The following is a 17,359-nucleotide window of genomic DNA, read 5'->3' on the forward strand; positions in this document are numbered from 1 at the left end:
ATTCAGTTTCTTGTGGAAAATGACACTTGTACATGTGATTTTTTACTGCAGTCAGGTTTATTGGTTCAGATATCCAACGAGACGCTATATTTTTGTGATATTATGGAAAAAAAATCTGATTAATTTGACAATTTCTAAATGCAGGAACTGAAAATCGCCTGTCTGAAATGTCATGTTCTGTTTCCTGTGACCGTCGTGTCGTCTGCCACCATGTACGTTCAGTATTGTGAAAACAGCAGCGATCCATTTCTGAAGCTGGTCGAAGTGACTCGTATTTACATTTACTGCTACCTCTGATGGACATGGTGTCAGTCAGGAGCTAGAAATCAGGCAATGTAGAGGAAAAACACACACACACACAAACACACACACACACACACACCCCTGAATCTAAGTCAGGGGTCTGCAACCACACAGTTTCTCGTAGCATTCAGACATGCAAAGCAAAAAAAAAAAAAAAAATTATTATTATTTTAAACTGCATAAATCAGCAAAAAATGAAGAAGTCTTAGTAAATATTGTTCCTCATTTCATACAAATCCCCCATAAACTTTTGTTGTAGCACAATGTGTAGTTCATCAGCCGTGTGCAGCCTAAAATCTCTAGTCTTTAAATAACGGAAAAGCCAACTTGCATAGAATCAGAATCCTTGGAGCAGTGAGACGAGACATTTTCCAGTCTGAAGTTAAACGTAGCCACTTGCAAGTTTTTTTGATTTGTTTTAATTTTTTGCATAAAAAATGGCAACAGGTGAACATTTTATGTTGTTTCAGGCTCCTTCTGGGCAGGATGGGAAAGAATGAATGATAACCGCCCCAGTGCCGAGGATCATGGGAGATTGATGATGTCATTCAAAATGGCCGCCCCCATGAGTCTCTTAGATTATTTTCTGTTTTAACTGAGAATTTAGACTCTGCTCGTCCAGACACTTCATTCTGGGTGAGAAATAACACTTTTTAGTTCGTCCGGGGGGGATTTTACTCTTCGACTTTAGCAGCACGTAGCATCGCCGCTGCATGAGACCCCTGAATGAACCTGACGAGCCGGACGCCAGAAAGATCAAACCAGCCGTTAAATCATGACCAGGCTCATAAATGTTCATCTCCATCAGACAAAACTGACGTCTCATCTCGTCTCATCTCGTCTCATCGGATGAAAACATTACAAGTTTGATGGGCAGGAGAATGTGTTTTGGTTGGAATCATTCAGGATCAAATCAAAGTTGTGAAATTGATTCAACTTTAAATAAGGGGCTATTTTTCAAAATTGATGTTAGAATAGTTCTAACAAGCTGAACTACACTTTTAAAAACAGCAAAGGGTTCTTTGTGCCAAAATGTGAGTAGATTTTGAGGACTGATTTCCCAGTTGAGGACTATTGAAAGAGACGTTTGCAGTGTTGGATTCTTTCAGCCAGCCGCTGACAGAGCAGAGTGCATCGAAGAAGAAAAAAACGCTTTGCATCCCAGGAAAGTCCTAATGCTTGATAATCATGGAGATTTAGTGACACCAGATCATGGTTTTCAAAGGTTGTTGCTGCACACCTTTACATCCTGCAGCAGCCATCTGACCAACGCCAGGGAGCGAAAATGATCCATTCAAAGCTTAAACTGTCTCGGAGGAGTGAGGCGGCGTTGTGTTTCCAGTGAAATATGAGTTTCTTTGACTGACACAGGTTCAGACATGCTAAAAAAAACAAGTGATTGTGAAGAAAGACTCCAGGAAGTAAAAGCAAACTAAATCAAATCCTCAACAGTCAGTATTTGTTGAAAAAGAAATGTAATTTAGCTCCTTTCGTTCACGTCTTTGTGACATTTTGTGTCTCTGGAAGCAGAATGGATGAGCTAAATGTTGTATTTGACATTTTGAACCCCCCCCCCAACACACACACACACACACACACACACACACACACACACACACACACCCGCCATAACTCTGATTGTTGTCCACCACCTGGATGTTAAATATGTACTTCTATCAATTGTAATGTAAGTAGAGGCCTTAAACACGTTATGTACATTCTGTCAGGGCTAAGGACTAAGAAATGTCACGTTAGGTAATCAAAACGACGCAAAAAAGTTTTCCAGTGTCCCCATTTCAACCCATCACCCCGACTGATTCAGTGCCATCAGTGGAAATGATCATCTTTGATATACTGAGATTTAAAATCAATTCTTTGTCTATTCCCCACATGGGCAATGAACAACAAATGAGCAAAAAACAAAACAAATGCTTTATTTTGCAGAAAAGTGTTAAAAGATTCTGTTTTTAAACAGGATTTTCTAAAGTTAGACAAATAGTGTTTTCATTTGTTGTTGATTTGGGATCCACTTGTCATACCGGAGTCACTTTCTCGTTTGTTTGGTTGTGATTCTGCAGAAACAGACACACGACTTTTAAAGCTGTTGGTTCTAGAAACCTTTGTTCACCTGTTTATTTTATGAAACTTCATTAAAAAAGTTTCGTCCTGTCCTTCTGACAACAAGAAACAGCCTCACAGGCATCTGCAGATAATTCTTTTAATCACTTTTATGAAATAAAATCATGTGGATCATTGATGAAACTATCTTCTACACATACGTTATTACAAAAAACCTGGTAAACTGTGTTAACAATAATACTTTGTATTTTACACAGCAAACTGTTTAAAAGCGAATTAAATTCTAATTTGGTGAAAAAAAATCAGAATTGAGCGATTCGACATTCGTCAAACTTCCTCCATCAAACTGCTTCATATGTGTTTTATATTGATCTATCTTCCGGAGAATCAGTTTACTGCTGCAGAAATGTGACACTGAATTGGAAAATGTTGATTAAATTTGTGAGAATTCCACTTGTGACTGTTAAAAACTGATTCCAAATCAGATTCGACTGAGCCTCTTTCTCTCGTGTCGCATTTTCACTTTTTAAAATAACTTGGAAGTGAGAAGGTTTCTCTGCGCTTCCTGCTCCTGCGACACCTGATTCAAATAAACTGATTAATGGGAAAGAAAGCAGAGGCTGAGTGGAACACACACACACACACACACTCACTACATTAGTTTGCTTCAGTCTCAGCTTGCTCTCGAGGCAGAGCTGAGCAGTTTGTGTCTGTTTTTGCAGAAAATGCCTAAAAGATGAAAGTTAGTAAAGTCTCCAAAAAGTTTTCTGTTACCTGAACTGAAATCATTCATATCTTTTATTTATTTTCCATTGAAGTTCTAATTACGGAGATCGCTGTTGGTGTCCTTTTCCTTTTATTTGGTGTGACGGTGTGTGTGTTTCCAGACATATCGACTCATGTTCTCTCTATGGGATGAGGATGAGGAGGAGGAGGAGGAGGTGAAAGAGGAAGAGCAGGACCGGTGTGCAGCCTATGGAAGCGATGCTCAGTGGAAGTGTGTGTTTCATTCAGTGTTTCCTCAGTAAACTCCATACAGATGCAGTGATGATGATTCCAGTTGGATAAAATCCCACTGAGACGCCAATCAATCCAATGTTATCAGCAGACTACCGTTTCAAGAAATACAAATTTGAATTTGAAGTATTTAAATGTCACGTTCAGTGGACTTTCCTCTGCAGGAGAACCTGAACGGTCCTGAAACATGGAGAGGCGTCCTGCTTCCCGTGAGCAGCGGCCATTTTTCTGATCGACTTGAATTCCCTTCATTCTCACACCAGGCGTTGCTTCCATGCGTTGCTTCCATGCGTTGCTCATGTTTTCCTGAATGAGACTTTATTTCCGTTCACCACACTGTTGTTTAAAAGCAGACTATTTGGCGAAGCGGTTCTATTGTTGAGTAAAATGCACAATCTGGTGTGTTGTTCTTCTATTCCAGCTGTCAATAAAATAGTTTAACTCCACCATTACTTGCTCTGATCTGTGCTTGGCTTGATTTTTGACTGTTGTCTTCTTGAAACTCGTCCTCGCCCTGCAGATGCTTCCTGGATGAAACGTGGAGACGAGCGCGGCTGCTGCTCAGCGGGGAATTGAACCGTTTCACCGCTAACGTTATTCCACTCAGGATAAATAATTCAGGCCTGAACAATGAAATGAAGCGTGTGGTTTTATGGTAATTGATTCATTTATATCACTCATGTTTGGAAACAAGTTCTAAAGTGGTTCAGTCTCAGTCCATGCTCTGGTCCCGCCCCTTTTCCCCTTCCAGCCAATCACAGCAAAGGAAATCTCAACTTAAGACCACAAAGTGGAAGACAACAGTAACCCTGTAGGAAAAAGGAAATAATGACTGAAGAAGAGATGAAAGCTAGAAGAAGATGGAGGTTTTGATCTGAACTTTACTTCTCAGCACAAACTATCAAAACATCTAAACGTCAGTGTCGGTTGTTTTCTGAAACTTTATCATCTGCGAAGCTATTCTGAGATCCGGGAGAAAAGTCGAAGGACGAAAAGAGAAACAATAAGAAAAGACGTGAAGCTGGAATCAGAAGGAGAGAGGACGTCCAAGTTCAAAGCTTTAGCTGCTCTGTCTGGATGCTGCACCTCATCTCCCTCCCTCCCTCCCTCCCTCCCTCCCTCCATCCCTCCCTCCATCTCTCTCTCTCTCTCTCTCTCTCTCTCTCTCTCTCTCTCTCTTCCTCTTTTCCTCATCTAGCTTCTGTCTTTCCGTCTTTCTGTTTCATTCTGTGTCTCCGTCTCTGGCAGACGTCCAGACTCCCCAAAGACCAAACTGATCAGCTCGCATTAAGGTCTCTCTCTCTCTCTCTGTGACACAGACACACACACACACACACACACACGCACACAGAGGCATGACTTGCATGCACATGCGCAGACGGAGGCAGAGAAGACGTCCACGTCTCCCACACTCAGATTCACACCGTTTAATGGATGCAGCAGCAGGAGGGGCTCGGGTGCAAATGGAGACATGAATCATTTTCTCCAGGGGGGAAACTCCAGAAACAAACAGCGGCGTGTTGAAACCCGACAGCAGACAGGAAGGAGCTGCAGACGGACGCCGCTCGGCCTCGCTCTGGCTCCCCCTGCTGCATCCCTCTCCAACACTCCTCACCTGCAGAATAAAGAAACTTCTCTTTATTAATTCTCTAGTCTCTGATTTTAGTGTTTCTTGCTTTTTATTGCACTTGCTGCCTCTGCTTTTCACCCTTTTTTGATTAATCTACATTTAATTCTCCACTTTAGAAACTGTTGAATGCGGATGAGTTGAATTTTGGCCCAGCAGGGCCGCCGTCCTGCCTCTTTCCAGCCACTTCCTGCTCCAACACACCTGAACCAAGAGGCCTTTTGGCCAAACTGCTGCTGGAAGTCTCTGCTAGAAAGGTTTTACGTGACGATCAATCGCTGGGTTTGATCTTCGGATGGTGATTCCTGTTCCCCACTGGGACGAGGCTCCGGCCTGCTGCCTGTTTGGTCCAGAGCTGGGAAAAGTCCCGCTGACTCCATGTGGAGAGAAATGATGCCTGGATGCAGCAGAGCAGTGGAAACCTGAAGTGATGGCCTTTCTTTACTGTTACTGTCTGTGTTTCTGTGGACATGGCGCACAGCTTGGTTTCTCTGTTTTCTGGCAGGTATTGTTGAATGACAATATTGTCAAAATGTTCAAACATGCTGAAAATAACCAGAATCATTCCATCATGTGTGAAACCAAACCGTCTCTTTACTGGGGTGGGTGTTTGTGAATTTGTGAACCACTGGTGATAAATAAGATAAGTTTGATCTGATAGATCCTAAATTCAGTGTTTATCCATGGAGTTAATGAAACTGATGCGATACAGAACAAAACATCAACAGACATAAGTGCCATTGGGTTTCTTTCCTAATAATATGAAGCTAGCTGAGGTACGAGGAAACTGGAGAACTCTGATTCTGGGGGTAGAACAGACTCTTATCCAGAGAGTTCTTCATTAGACAGACAGCACTTTGTCCACATCAGAGACACCGGGTCGGGATCTAAGGAGATCACCTGTGGAGCACCCCAAGGCTCTGTCATTGGTCCCGAATAGTTTCTACTGTATATTAGTGATTTCTGTAAAGTTACAGGTGCACTTATTTTTTTTAATTTTTTGCAAATTACACTAAATTGTTTTGTTCTTGGAGAAATCTGAAGGAACTACTGAACAAAGGGAATTGCAAATCCTGAAGTCTTGGTTTGATTTGAATAACGCCTCTCTGAATATGAAGAACACAAAATTCATTTTGGAAAGCAGAAGGAAATAAACTATATTACTGAACTGAAAATTTGTCATTTGAAAATTGACCAGGTTGTGACTGACCACAGATTATCCTGGAAAAAACACATTGTTAATAAAAGGGAAGTTTTCAAAGTCTCTGTCAATCGTGTACGAGACGTGTTGAATTGTAGGGCTTTGCATATTATTTACTATTCACTGTTACTGTGATTTTGTTAGTACCCACTGTTTCTGTTTCTTATCAGAAACAGAAACAGGTCCAGGCTTCAGACTGCATCAGCGCAGCATCAGCGCAGCATCAGCGAGCGCTAAAGGGCTTCTGCAACTTCCAGCAGCTTCCCCCAGGATTCTGTTACTCTGAAGCTGTGAAGCCCTGCAGACATTGCAGAGGAAGGAGTCTTAATTCAGTACAACTGCGACATGAGAAAAACCTCCAGGAAACTGATACATGAAACCCGGCAGGCAGGAAAACCTCCAAAGAGCATCCAACGCAGGTTTCTCTGGATCCGTGCAGAAGAGTTCAGGATCGTCGGTCCGTCAAACCAGCTGTGAACTGAGGAGCTTCAGAGTGCAGCCGTTTCAAAACACACCCCCTCCAGTGGAAACAGGGAAAAGACGGTTTTTCTGGTTCTACAGAAAGTCTCCTCTGAGTCCGGTTCTGCAGGTTTCTTCTTGTCAAAAGTGAGTTTTTCCTTCCCACTGCCTCCTCTGCTGCTCAGGTGGAATTGCTCTTTGTTCTCAGTAAAGTTGTCTTGTGATGTGTTGTGTCTTGTGTCTGTGTTGTTCGGTGTTATAGAAATAAACTGAACCAAGTAAAGACAACTTGAGTTACTTCAGAATTCGTCAGAACTCATTCTACATCCTTTTTAACAGTCTGCCTGATAGGAGTGTAACGTACACAAAAGCCACGGTACGGTACATACCTCGGTGTCAGGGTCACGGTTCGGTACGTTTTTCGGTACAGTGGAAAAAGTAACAAAACCTCACAAACGTACCAGAACATCTTTCCCAAGCTTTCCCAGGCGACAGATTTACAGGAGACTGGCGGGTCTTCCGACTCCACACGCTGCAGCTCTCATTCTGCTTGTACTTTCTTCTTCGTTTGTTCATGTTTGGACCTGCTTGTTCTTGTTCTTCTTCTTCTTCTTCTTCTGTGGTAATGGTGGTCGCCGGCAGCTTTTAGGCTCATTACTGCCACCTAAGGTTGGAATCAGGACTCACTTTTTTTTTTTTTTTTAACTCACTCGTGTATTCGTCGTGTGATTGTGTGTGCTGACCCGTGACCCCCGTACCGTGACGAATACAAATACAGTTACACTCCTACTGCCTGATGAAAGTTCTGGTTCTGCTGCGGAAACAGGAAGAACCCGTGGAGACCTGGACAGCACGTCTTCCTGTCCTGGAAGGTGTGTTGATGTGACGGAACATCTTCATCTTTTTGCAACACGTCCTACAGACGTTTGACTGGATTAAAGTCTGGAAGGCTCGGAGGTGAAGTCTCAAAGCTGAGACGACTTGTCCTCAAGGCTTCAGTGCCGCTGCCTCCGCTGACTCTCTGCTCTTCAGATTCATCTGAACCGCTGCAGACTGGGAGCAGAGCCCAAGTCTGTCAGTGGTCATAATGTTATGGCTGATCTTCATTCATACCACTGAATGTATAAACTAGGGATGTGCGAGTACCGATACCAGGTATCGGTATCGGTCCGATACTGGCCTTATTTCAAGGTATCGGGTACTCGTGAAGGCTACCGATACCAGCCGCCGATACTCACGGCAAGAAAACCCCACGCGTAGTAAGCCCTCCTCACCAGCAGTTGGCGGTAGTGCAACCAAATGGGATGCAAGCTGCCGACAAACATGAAAGAGGAAGAAGCTGCTCTCTGGGAGTCGCTGACAGGCGCAGGGCTTCACTGCAGCGGGCTGATTCTCCATGAGTCTCATCCAGAGCAGAGACAACACGAATGAATCCAGAACGGCTGCTCGTCTCACCAGAACCGCCGGTGTGGAAATTCTGTTATATAAGTGAAAACGAGCCGAGCTTTGCAGAATGCTAACCCTGCAATGCTAAAATTGCTAAAGGAGGTGCGCGATGTTGTTCATTTACCACTCGTAATTTGTTTAAACACCTCAGGGCGAAGCTTGTGGACGAGAGTCTGACGCTGTTGTGCTGGAAAAAAGAAAACTCCTGCAGCAACTCGACGGCAAACTCTGCAGAAGACCGAGAAACTGAAGAGCAGAGATCCGAGAGCAGCACAAATAACACGAGCAACTCTTTAAACCCGGGGGTTGTTCTATCTTTGACTTTAGTTCATAAAAAAATCATTCAAATTAGTACATTTAAAAACCTTAGTTTATGTAAAGTGTAAAACTCAGAGAAATTGTTTTATCTTGCACTTAATTTCATTTAAATAAGTGCAAACTCAGTTGCTTGTTTTATTTTTCAGACTATTATTTTGGACTTAAACATAGTGGCAGGGCTGCCTTTTTATTGGAAATAAAATTCATTTTCAAAAATAATCTCATTGCATTATTTTAAATTTTATGTGTATAAAGTATCGGTATGCAAGTATCGGTATCGGTGAGTACTGAAGATGAAGTACTCGTACTTGGTATCGGTCTGAAAAAAAGTGGCATCGCACATCCCTAGTATAAACAGAAAGGTTTTTTTTTTTTTTTCTGAGGTGATTCCAACAGTAAAAGTCGAGCAAATCTGACAATCATCTGATTTATTTCACTTTATCTCACAATGCAAACATTTGCCAACTAGATCAGAGGCTTCCTTTAGCCAAAGAGGACAAATAACATTTATTAAGTCTAATCAATAATCAGATTATTGGTTTCTTCAGTGATCAATATGACTTAAAGGGACTGTATCATGCAAAATTCACTTTTTGTATGTTTTAACCTTGTTATATGGCTATGTACTCACCTAAAACACCCCCAAAGCGTTTTTTTTCCTTTGTGCCTGTGTGTTTGAGCTTTCCAAGTGTTTGTGCTGCTCAGAGAGGCAGCCCCTCCCACACCGTGAAAACGCTCTGTTTTCCCACGTTGACGTCACACTGTGAAGCTGGCTCCCCTGACCCCCCCTCCAGCAGGCCCTCGGCAATCAGAGTTGCTGCTTTTTGTAACTCCAATTTCAAGGATAAACTTTGACCATCGTCTGAAAGCAACAGTCAAGCAAGAGCAAGGGTCTGAAGGGTCTGAAGGGTCTGAAGGGTCTGCGCTTGGTGAGTTTCTCACAGGAAAAGACGTTTTTGCGTGTAGAGAAGCTAGAGCTAAAGAGCTAAAGCTAGCTAGTGTATTTGTTTTGAAGCGCTGATTGGTTGAAGTACGCTGTCAGTCAAAGTCCACAGGGGGAGAGGCGGGATTTTCAGTGAAACAGAGCGTTTTCTCTTCCGGGTTTCAGAATTAACCTCCAAAAATCCTTTATTTAACACAAAATGACTTTTCCTTAGCTCCAAAAATAAACAATTACCATGTTAATGCCATTTCTAGGGTTTGGACTAACTAAAAAAGCATGATACAGCCCCTTTAAAACTTTTTGTTTCACAAATAACTCATCCAGTGTCTGTCAACGAGTAAACATTTTAAATACACAACTAAATTTACACTTTAAATACACAAACAAATGAATAAAATAAAGTTCATAAAGATAAAACAGAAAATCCTTCTCTGCTGACGAGATTTAATCATCAGCTTTTGACGTTTGTCATGGATGAAATGAAAACCTGTGAAAGTTTCTGCAGTTTGACTTGTAATTCCAGCTGGGAGGATCCTTCCTGCAGCGCGGCTGACATGGTGAGCATGGTGAGCATGGTGAGCATGCTAAAGATAGCTTCCCCTCATCACACCCATCAGGTACAAGAGAACAGCTGATCAGGAGCCGGGAGCTGAGTCTGGGCCGACCTGCGAGGCACAAGGGGGGAAAAATACTGTTCCTGGAAGTACAGGACACACATGTCATGTACAGTCTGAGTGTGTACACACAGTTCAGGTACAGGACTCAGGGTTCAGGTACAGTCTCAGTATTTTACGCACAGTTCATGTACATCACACTTTGAAAACCAGTCGACAAAACTTTTGTTCAATAAATCTCCATTCCTCGCGGAGAGAGACGTCCATGGATCCCGCCGTTAGTCCCTCAGCGTGATGATGACGTCGTCGTCCTGTCCTTTCCACAGCATCTCCCCCTCGAAGTCCAGCATCTTGTGTTTGCGGCAGCGCAGCAGGATCCCCACCACCTTGTCCGAGATCTTGACGTAGCGGTCGAAGAGGCGGCCGAAGGAGATGACGGTCCGGCCCTGCTGGTCCTTCAGGCCCATGTCCCTGATGATCCACACCATCTCCTCCATCTCCCTGTGGATGTGCTTGTGGGCCCGGTCGCCCCTGGCCGCCGTCTTGGAGCCGTCCTTGGGCCGGCCGTAGCCCTCGTCGCCCTTGCGGAGGCGCTGCGACATGGCGTACTCGTGGTCGAAGTCCTCGCTGAAGGGGTTGAGCTTCTGGCCCTCCAGGTGCTGCTCGGACCACTGCTGCCAGCGGCTCTTGATGTCCCCCATGGTGGCGATCTTGATCTGCGGACAGAACGGCCCCGTTAGGATCTCCATCATGAGAAAAGCTCCATCTCTTTCTGGGCCTTCATGCACCTTCAGGCGGCGAAACTGCCAGCTGTAGTTCAGTCGTCTGGTCTCAGGCCCCGGTTTCATGCAGTCACAGGTGAAACCGGGTTTTACCGGTTTCCACGGAGACTGAGTCAGTTTTCAGTACTCTGAGCACCATTTCGGTGTGAACAGATGACCAAAACTCAAAGAAACTTGAGCGTTTTCGCCTGAGGACACGGTCTAAACAGGGCCTCAGGGTGGAGAACTGTCCTCGCTCCAGACTCGGGGGTGTTTCCGTACAGTCCCTACGTTCCACTGCTGCACGTGTTTTCTGTTTTCAGGTGCTCCAGTTTCCTCCCGGAGTCCGATAACATGCATTTGAGGAAAGTTGCTCTAAATTTGTCCTCAGATTTGTCCTGTGTTGGACTGGCAACACGTCAGAAATGTGACCTGACTCGACCTTCCTTCACCCGGAAAAGAAGCAGAGTGGATGACAGACTGATCGCTCCACTGTGTCTTTCTTTTTTTTTTTTGATATGTACAAAAATCATTCGGGACCCTCAGACAACCTGAACTGACCCTCTTTTCTGTCTTTACATTAATGCTGAGGAAAGACAGTCTGTCTTTAACTGATCTCCAGCTTGGAATTTTCTGTTTCATTTCTGTAGTGTTGCTGTAAAGAGATGAAACTTTTCTGCAAATGTGAGAAGCACCTGCTCCTTCAGGTGTGGATGTGGATTTGTTGCACCATTAAAACTTGTAATTTGCAGGTTTTTGGTGAAATTTCATGATTCAGTTCGATTGCATATATAAATTTAGAAACAAAATGTCACTTTTTAATGAAAAAAATGTCCTTTTCCTCCCCCCCTCATGAGGAAATCTGACTTCTTCTTCCAGCCTGCAGCCCTCCTGTTGCCTCCCTTCCTCCTCCTGCTGCTGTTTTCCTCTGCTCTCAGTCCTTCACATCAGTGTCATCAGATCTCTTTGGTATTCTCGGTGGAAAGTGAAGAGCCGCCACTGAGGGACCTTCCACAAAAAAACTCTGTGAACTCTGTGCAGCGGCGAAGCTGTCGAATCTCGTGTGTGTGTTTGCTTCTCGGATTTAAACATAATTCACTTTATTTCAAAGCGTGATGAGAAAAGGCTGTAAATTCAAAGCTGGCCCCGCTCGGCGGTTCGGCTCAGCCTTTAATGTTCCGCTTCGCTCTCATCTGCGTCACGCCCAGCTGCGGCACAGTTTGATTTTAGCAACAAAAAAAGGAGACGGATGAATGCTACCTGCTCAACATCAAACCGCAGCGCGGGAAGAGAAAGAACGGCGAGGAAATAAACCCGGCCTGCTGTTTGTTTGCACACAGATCAGAGTACTGAAACAGCACCAATCTGATGGCGCCGAAGAATCACATTCTCAGCTTGACAGGATTTTTAGCACATTTTAGACCCAGAATCATCTGTAGTTCAGCAGTAAGATGCATGTTTCCTGCACATGCCATACATTTATGGAGATTGTGACTAAAAAAAGATGTCAGATGCTTAATTAAGTCTAATTTATTTCAAAGACTTGATCAGGACTGTAGCTTCAACGATAAGATAGTCAAATTGAGAAAAGAAAAAGGCTTGTTTTTTTTTTAATCCTTTCTCCTAAACCCTCTCAGTTCCCCCACAGCGTCTCTTCACCGTGGAATCTGAAGCCTTTTCAAGTGACGGAAACAAGACGACAAGTGTAGCCATCAATCTCCAGGCTGATCAGCTGACGGTGGGTGAAGGAAGGTCAGCGGGGAAGCTGGAGCCAATCCCCAGGACTGTTTTTATTCTCTCACTGGGGTCCAGTCTGTGTGTTTCTCTGCTTTTTGAGCATTTGGAAGGTTCCATGCGGATGTGGACCTGAATCGCTGCACCGCATTGCCAAAACCACACACGTGCCCAGAATGGGACATGTGAGTTTGGAGGAAGCCGGTGTTTTCTGGGAGTGGGTCTGCCCCGCCTCCTGATCCCCCCCCCACCCCCCTCGCCCCTCCCCTCTCCAGCTGCCTGTCCCACCTGAAGGTCAGCTTGGAGCAGCACGTTGCAGCCTGTCACTATATTTGTTTCCATATATTCCATGGCGAGGCGGTGCAGAATGTACTTTAACGAGTGTGTGTGTGTGTGTGTGTGTGTGCGTGTGCGCGCGCGCGCACCTCCTTTGCCTTTTAAAGGATAGTATTTAGTAACCCAGTTATGCAACATATTGTGTCCAGGAGGGAGGTGGTTTTCTTCAGGTGACATCAAAGGCTCTTCTGCTGGAACTTGCTTATTCACGCTGTCTGACGGCGTGTATGTGTGTGTGTGTGTGTGTGTGTGTGTGTGTGTGTGTTCTTGTATTTCTATCCTTGTCGGGGCCAAATGTCCCCACAAGGATAGCAAAACGTGGAACGACGTGCCTTGTGGGGACCTTTTTCCGGTCCTAAGTAGGAGAAACAGTGTTTTCTTGACCATGTTGTTGTTACTGAAAAAAGTAAAAGTGCAAAAACATTTCTTTAGGGTTAGGCTTTGTTGTGGTGTGGGTTAGGGTTAGGGTAAGGGTCAGGGTTAGGGGCTAGACATGAATGGGAGTCAATGGACGGTCCCCACAAGGATAGAAATACAAGACTGAGCGTGTGCGTGTGTGTGTGTGTGTGTGTGTGTGTGTGTGTGTGTGTGTGTGTGTGTGAGCACTTCCACTCTATTCTCACACACATTTTCCTCCTCCCAGCATCGTTCAGACACTTTTAAAGGAGCATGATGTCAGATTTCATGTTGCATGAGATCATTTGAGACGATTAACAGGTCGTTATTCCTGCAGCTGTGATCAAATTGGACTGTGTGTGTGTGTGTGTGTGTGTGTGTGTGTGTGTGTGTGTGTGTGTGTGTGTGTGTGTGTGTGTGTGTGTGTGTGTAAACCCCGCTAGAATAAATCTGTTGATCTCACACACACACACAACATACACTACACCAAGAGCTTCAGTCACTGTGACTCCATTTGTGGACTGAATACAAACTTTTATGCAATTACTCCTCTTCCAAATGCCAGTGTTCTTTCTCTTTCTCTTGTTTTACTGTGTTTGCGGCTGAACTGCTTCATTTGTCCCTGCTCAATACTCCACCTTGTGGCTGAAACTTGTGTTGCACTGATAAACATGCACTTTCATCCTGCAGATTTGGTTTGCTCCGGTGGATTATACCAGCGGCACAGGGCTGTTTGGTCTCATTCTGCCTCTGATTTCGGCCCATATTGACTCACGTTTCGTCAGTGTAACAGTAACAGATGATGATAAGAAGGCGGTGCTGCAGCTGCGCGCTGTCTCTTTGCACTTCCTCCCAGTCTCTGCGTTCGACTGATGCACTTAGTTTGAAAATAGTAACGTTTACATTGAACTCATGGATTCACTGCTTAATGGAAGTCCTATTTAAGGATATTTTTTATATAGCAGCATATACAATAGTGAACGAAATCATCACTATTTTACATAAATCCAGTGATAAATTCACCTACTTTATGTAATTTTTTACGTTAGAAAGAGTAAACTGTGTTTTTCAACGTGTTTGTCAGAACATCCTCGTCGGTTTCAGAGTATTTTGTTGAGCAGACTATAAAGGGTTAAAGCAGCTGCGTGAAGCAGTAACTTCAATGGTCCCATCCAAAAAAAAAAATCAAAGGTGTTTTGGACCCTGTTAAAAATAATTGAAGCGCAGCCGCATCAGGGCACAAGCAGCTCCGCAGCAGCTCTCAGACTCACAGACAAACAATCAAAATCAGCCTCCATCACCAAAACCTGGGCTTTGGGAGTCTGCCAGAGACAGAGGTTAAAGTTAAAGCACCCTGAAGCAGCTTTTTATTCATGAGGACGAGCGCCGCAGTATCACGCCTCATATCAGTAACATTTCTTTCGTAAAGGACTCTGGCAGAAAGGTGTGTTTGTTATCGGAGAACTGATTTATTCATGTGATTGTTTTTGTGAAAGCTGGTTGGATTTATTGAGCCGGTGGAACCCAGCCTGAATGAAGCAGCAATAAAGATGCAGTGTAAGAGAATATTGTAGGAGACGAAGTTTTAAAAAGATTTACATCAGGAAAATATCTCTCCAGTTGAATTCATTAACATTTATGAACCACACTTCACTCATTTTTCATTTGATTCTTCATATGTTGAGAAACCTGTCGGAACAGATCCAGGAATGCTGAAACTCGTCGGTGGGTTTTTCAGTATGATTACTGATTGCCATTGTCATTGACTGGTAATCAAAAAATACTGTTTAAGAGCAAATGAATTCAGTCTAAAGCTGATTTTATTTTTCTGATCATTATGGCTCTGTTTTGCTGATCCAAATTCCAAACCAAACTCTTTCCTGTTGGGATTCGAACCGCATTCCCTCACGTTACCTTGTGTTTGGCGGCGGGGCGTTTGGACGGGGCGTCGCCGTGCTCGGCTTTGGGCTCGCCGTTGTCGCTGAGGCCGCCGTCCTCACCCGGGCCGCCGTCCTCCCCCAGGCCGCTGTCCTCCGTGTCCACGCTGCTGCTCCTGGAGCTCAGCTTCTTCTCCTGCAGCATCAGCTTCCTGTCCTGGATCACGCCGCCCCCGCCTCCCGCCGCGCTCTGCAGCGCCCTCATCTGGCGCCGCCGCGTGGGCGACTCGTTGCCGAGGAAGGGCTTGCTGTCCTCCGGGCCCGACTCCATCCTGCCCCGGATGGCGTTGACCACGTCGCTGCTGCTGCACTCGCTGCGCTTCGGCCGGACCGTCTTGGTGACGGAGCAGGTTCGGATCTTACTCCCGCCGCTGTCGCCGGCGTCCGCCGCGATGACGCGCGGCGTGATGCTCAGCTTGGCCACGTGGCTGCGCCCCTTGCCGTCGTCCTCCTGGACGGACGAAGGCATCCAGCCGGACGGGATGGCGTCCTGCCTGTCGGCGTGCTCGCTGGCCCAGCCCTGCCAGCTCTTGGCCAGGCTGGCCACCATGGCGGCACATCGGATCTTCCGTACGGCTCGTTTGAAGGCCTGAGGCTCCTGCGGAGCGACGGTGGACGTCGCGCCACTGCTCATGACCGCAGGATACCAGACCGATCCCAGAACTCCCGGAAAGTCCTGAATTCTAGGACCAGTAAAGGTCTCAGAAAGAAAATCCCGACGAGTTTCCGAAGTGAAATCTCCAAATGACCCAGGAAGCGTCTGAGCTCTTATAGCGGGACGGCGCTGCAGGGAAACATCCGGAAGCTTCTGGATCGCCGGCCGGTCAGTGGGTGAGTCGGCGGCGTGAAGAGTGCCGGGACTCCGGTTTAATCCCGTCTGAAGCCCCTCCGGCTCCACGCCGGCCTTTAAATACCGGAGGGTCCAGAAGGAAGTGATGTCTCACCGCGTCCACGTGAGACATGAGGGTCCAGCGTCAACATTCCTACACACACACACACACACACACACACACACACACGGGTGGAATTTCTCCCAGGGGGATGGAGGGAACAGGTGTCCAGTGTTTTTAGCGACTGCGGCTCATGAATTCAGCCGAACAGACGCGTCTCGGCCTCAGAGAGCCACAGCGTGAGGGTATTGTGTATATTTAGGGATGTTTTCACTCTGATACACAACTTCCCCGGTATGCTTGGATGGAGCCGCCTGGTGCGACTGTGAATTCTTCCGCCGTGGGTCACTTTGCACGTCTGAGCGCGTCGCTGCAGCGGAGTGACTCATGTCTTCAGACTCTACTCACTCAAACTGCTTTCATTTACCTGTGGGGCTGATGTGGCTAAAAAGTGACCTTTGACCACTTCCAGGGTTGGTCACGTGGACCGTCTCCAGGTATTTGGCAGCTGGCTCGGAGATTCTCGCCGCTCGCTGTCTTCCGTGCCGTTCCAGACCGGGCGGGCTCGGCGGGTCGAGCCATCTGTCGCAGGACTCCTTGTTCTTCCTGTCGCTGAAGATAGATCTTTATCGGGGGGCTGTTGTCATGCTTCACGCTGACGAATGACTCCCAGGGTCCTGAAATACCGCACGCCTTTATTCTGAAGGGAAAAGTGACACACCTTCAAGAAGTCAAAGACAGTTTATAACGGATTACTCAGCCTGCTTCACAAAAAACATGACAGAAATTACAATTAAAAAGAAAATGTTTGGCAAAAGCAGGCAGATACAGTAACATTAGATTTAACCGAAAATACAAAATAACATCAAAACTGCTGATGCAGCTAAAATGGTTAAAATCGTACAAAAAAATTCCAGGTAAAAAGGCTAAAACGGATTAAAAGGAAAAACAACCTTGGAAAAACTGCCGAATCAGCTAAAAACGGAAGGAAGTGAAGGCAACTTTTTTATATTTTACAGTGGAGAAATGTACCGATGAACAAATTAGGTAATGATGGCCTGAAATTGTATTTATCTCTACTTTCTTGTTTATTTTACATAAATCAGTCTCATCATGATTAAAGAAAGATCTAATTACATGATCTAAGTTCGAGAGGAAAACCTGCAGCAGCTGTTTTGCGAGCTCTTTCTGTTGTTTGCATGTGAAATGAGTCTTCATGTTTGTTCTGCTGCTGGAAGTCCCCGGCGATTCTGTCCTTATGTAACGTGGAGACGCAGCGAAGCTCATTAGAGCGGCTC

The 17,359-nt window shown here is 45.3% G+C and overlaps 1 protein-coding gene across 2 annotated transcripts in view; it reads right to left on the bottom strand.

The window, feature by feature from the left end:
* abraa (actin binding Rho activating protein a) overlaps positions 1–16,031 on the bottom strand; it is a 36,033-nt gene extending 20,002 nt beyond the window's left edge. Inside the window, exons 1-2 of one of the 2 annotated variants that reach the window (XR_003931539.1) lie at positions 15,149–16,031; positions 9,881–10,723 (exon numbers count right to left, since the gene is read on the bottom strand). Coding sequence is in view for 1 of the 2 variants with exons in the window: in XM_030092300.1 (XP_029948160.1) it covers positions 10,286–10,723; positions 15,149–15,805 (1,095 nt within the window). In the remaining variant the exon portion in view is untranslated. Of the gene's footprint in view, positions 1–9,579; positions 10,724–15,148 lie in introns of those variants that run through there. The other variant, XM_030092300.1, reaches the window with a different exon arrangement.
* Positions 16,032–17,359: the final 1,328 nt, after the last annotated feature.

The sequence above is a fragment of the Salarias fasciatus genome, chromosome 5 (assembly GCF_902148845.1).
Source record: "Salarias fasciatus chromosome 5, fSalaFa1.1, whole genome shotgun sequence".
NCBI lineage: Eukaryota > Metazoa > Chordata > Actinopteri > Blenniiformes > Blenniidae > Salarias > Salarias fasciatus.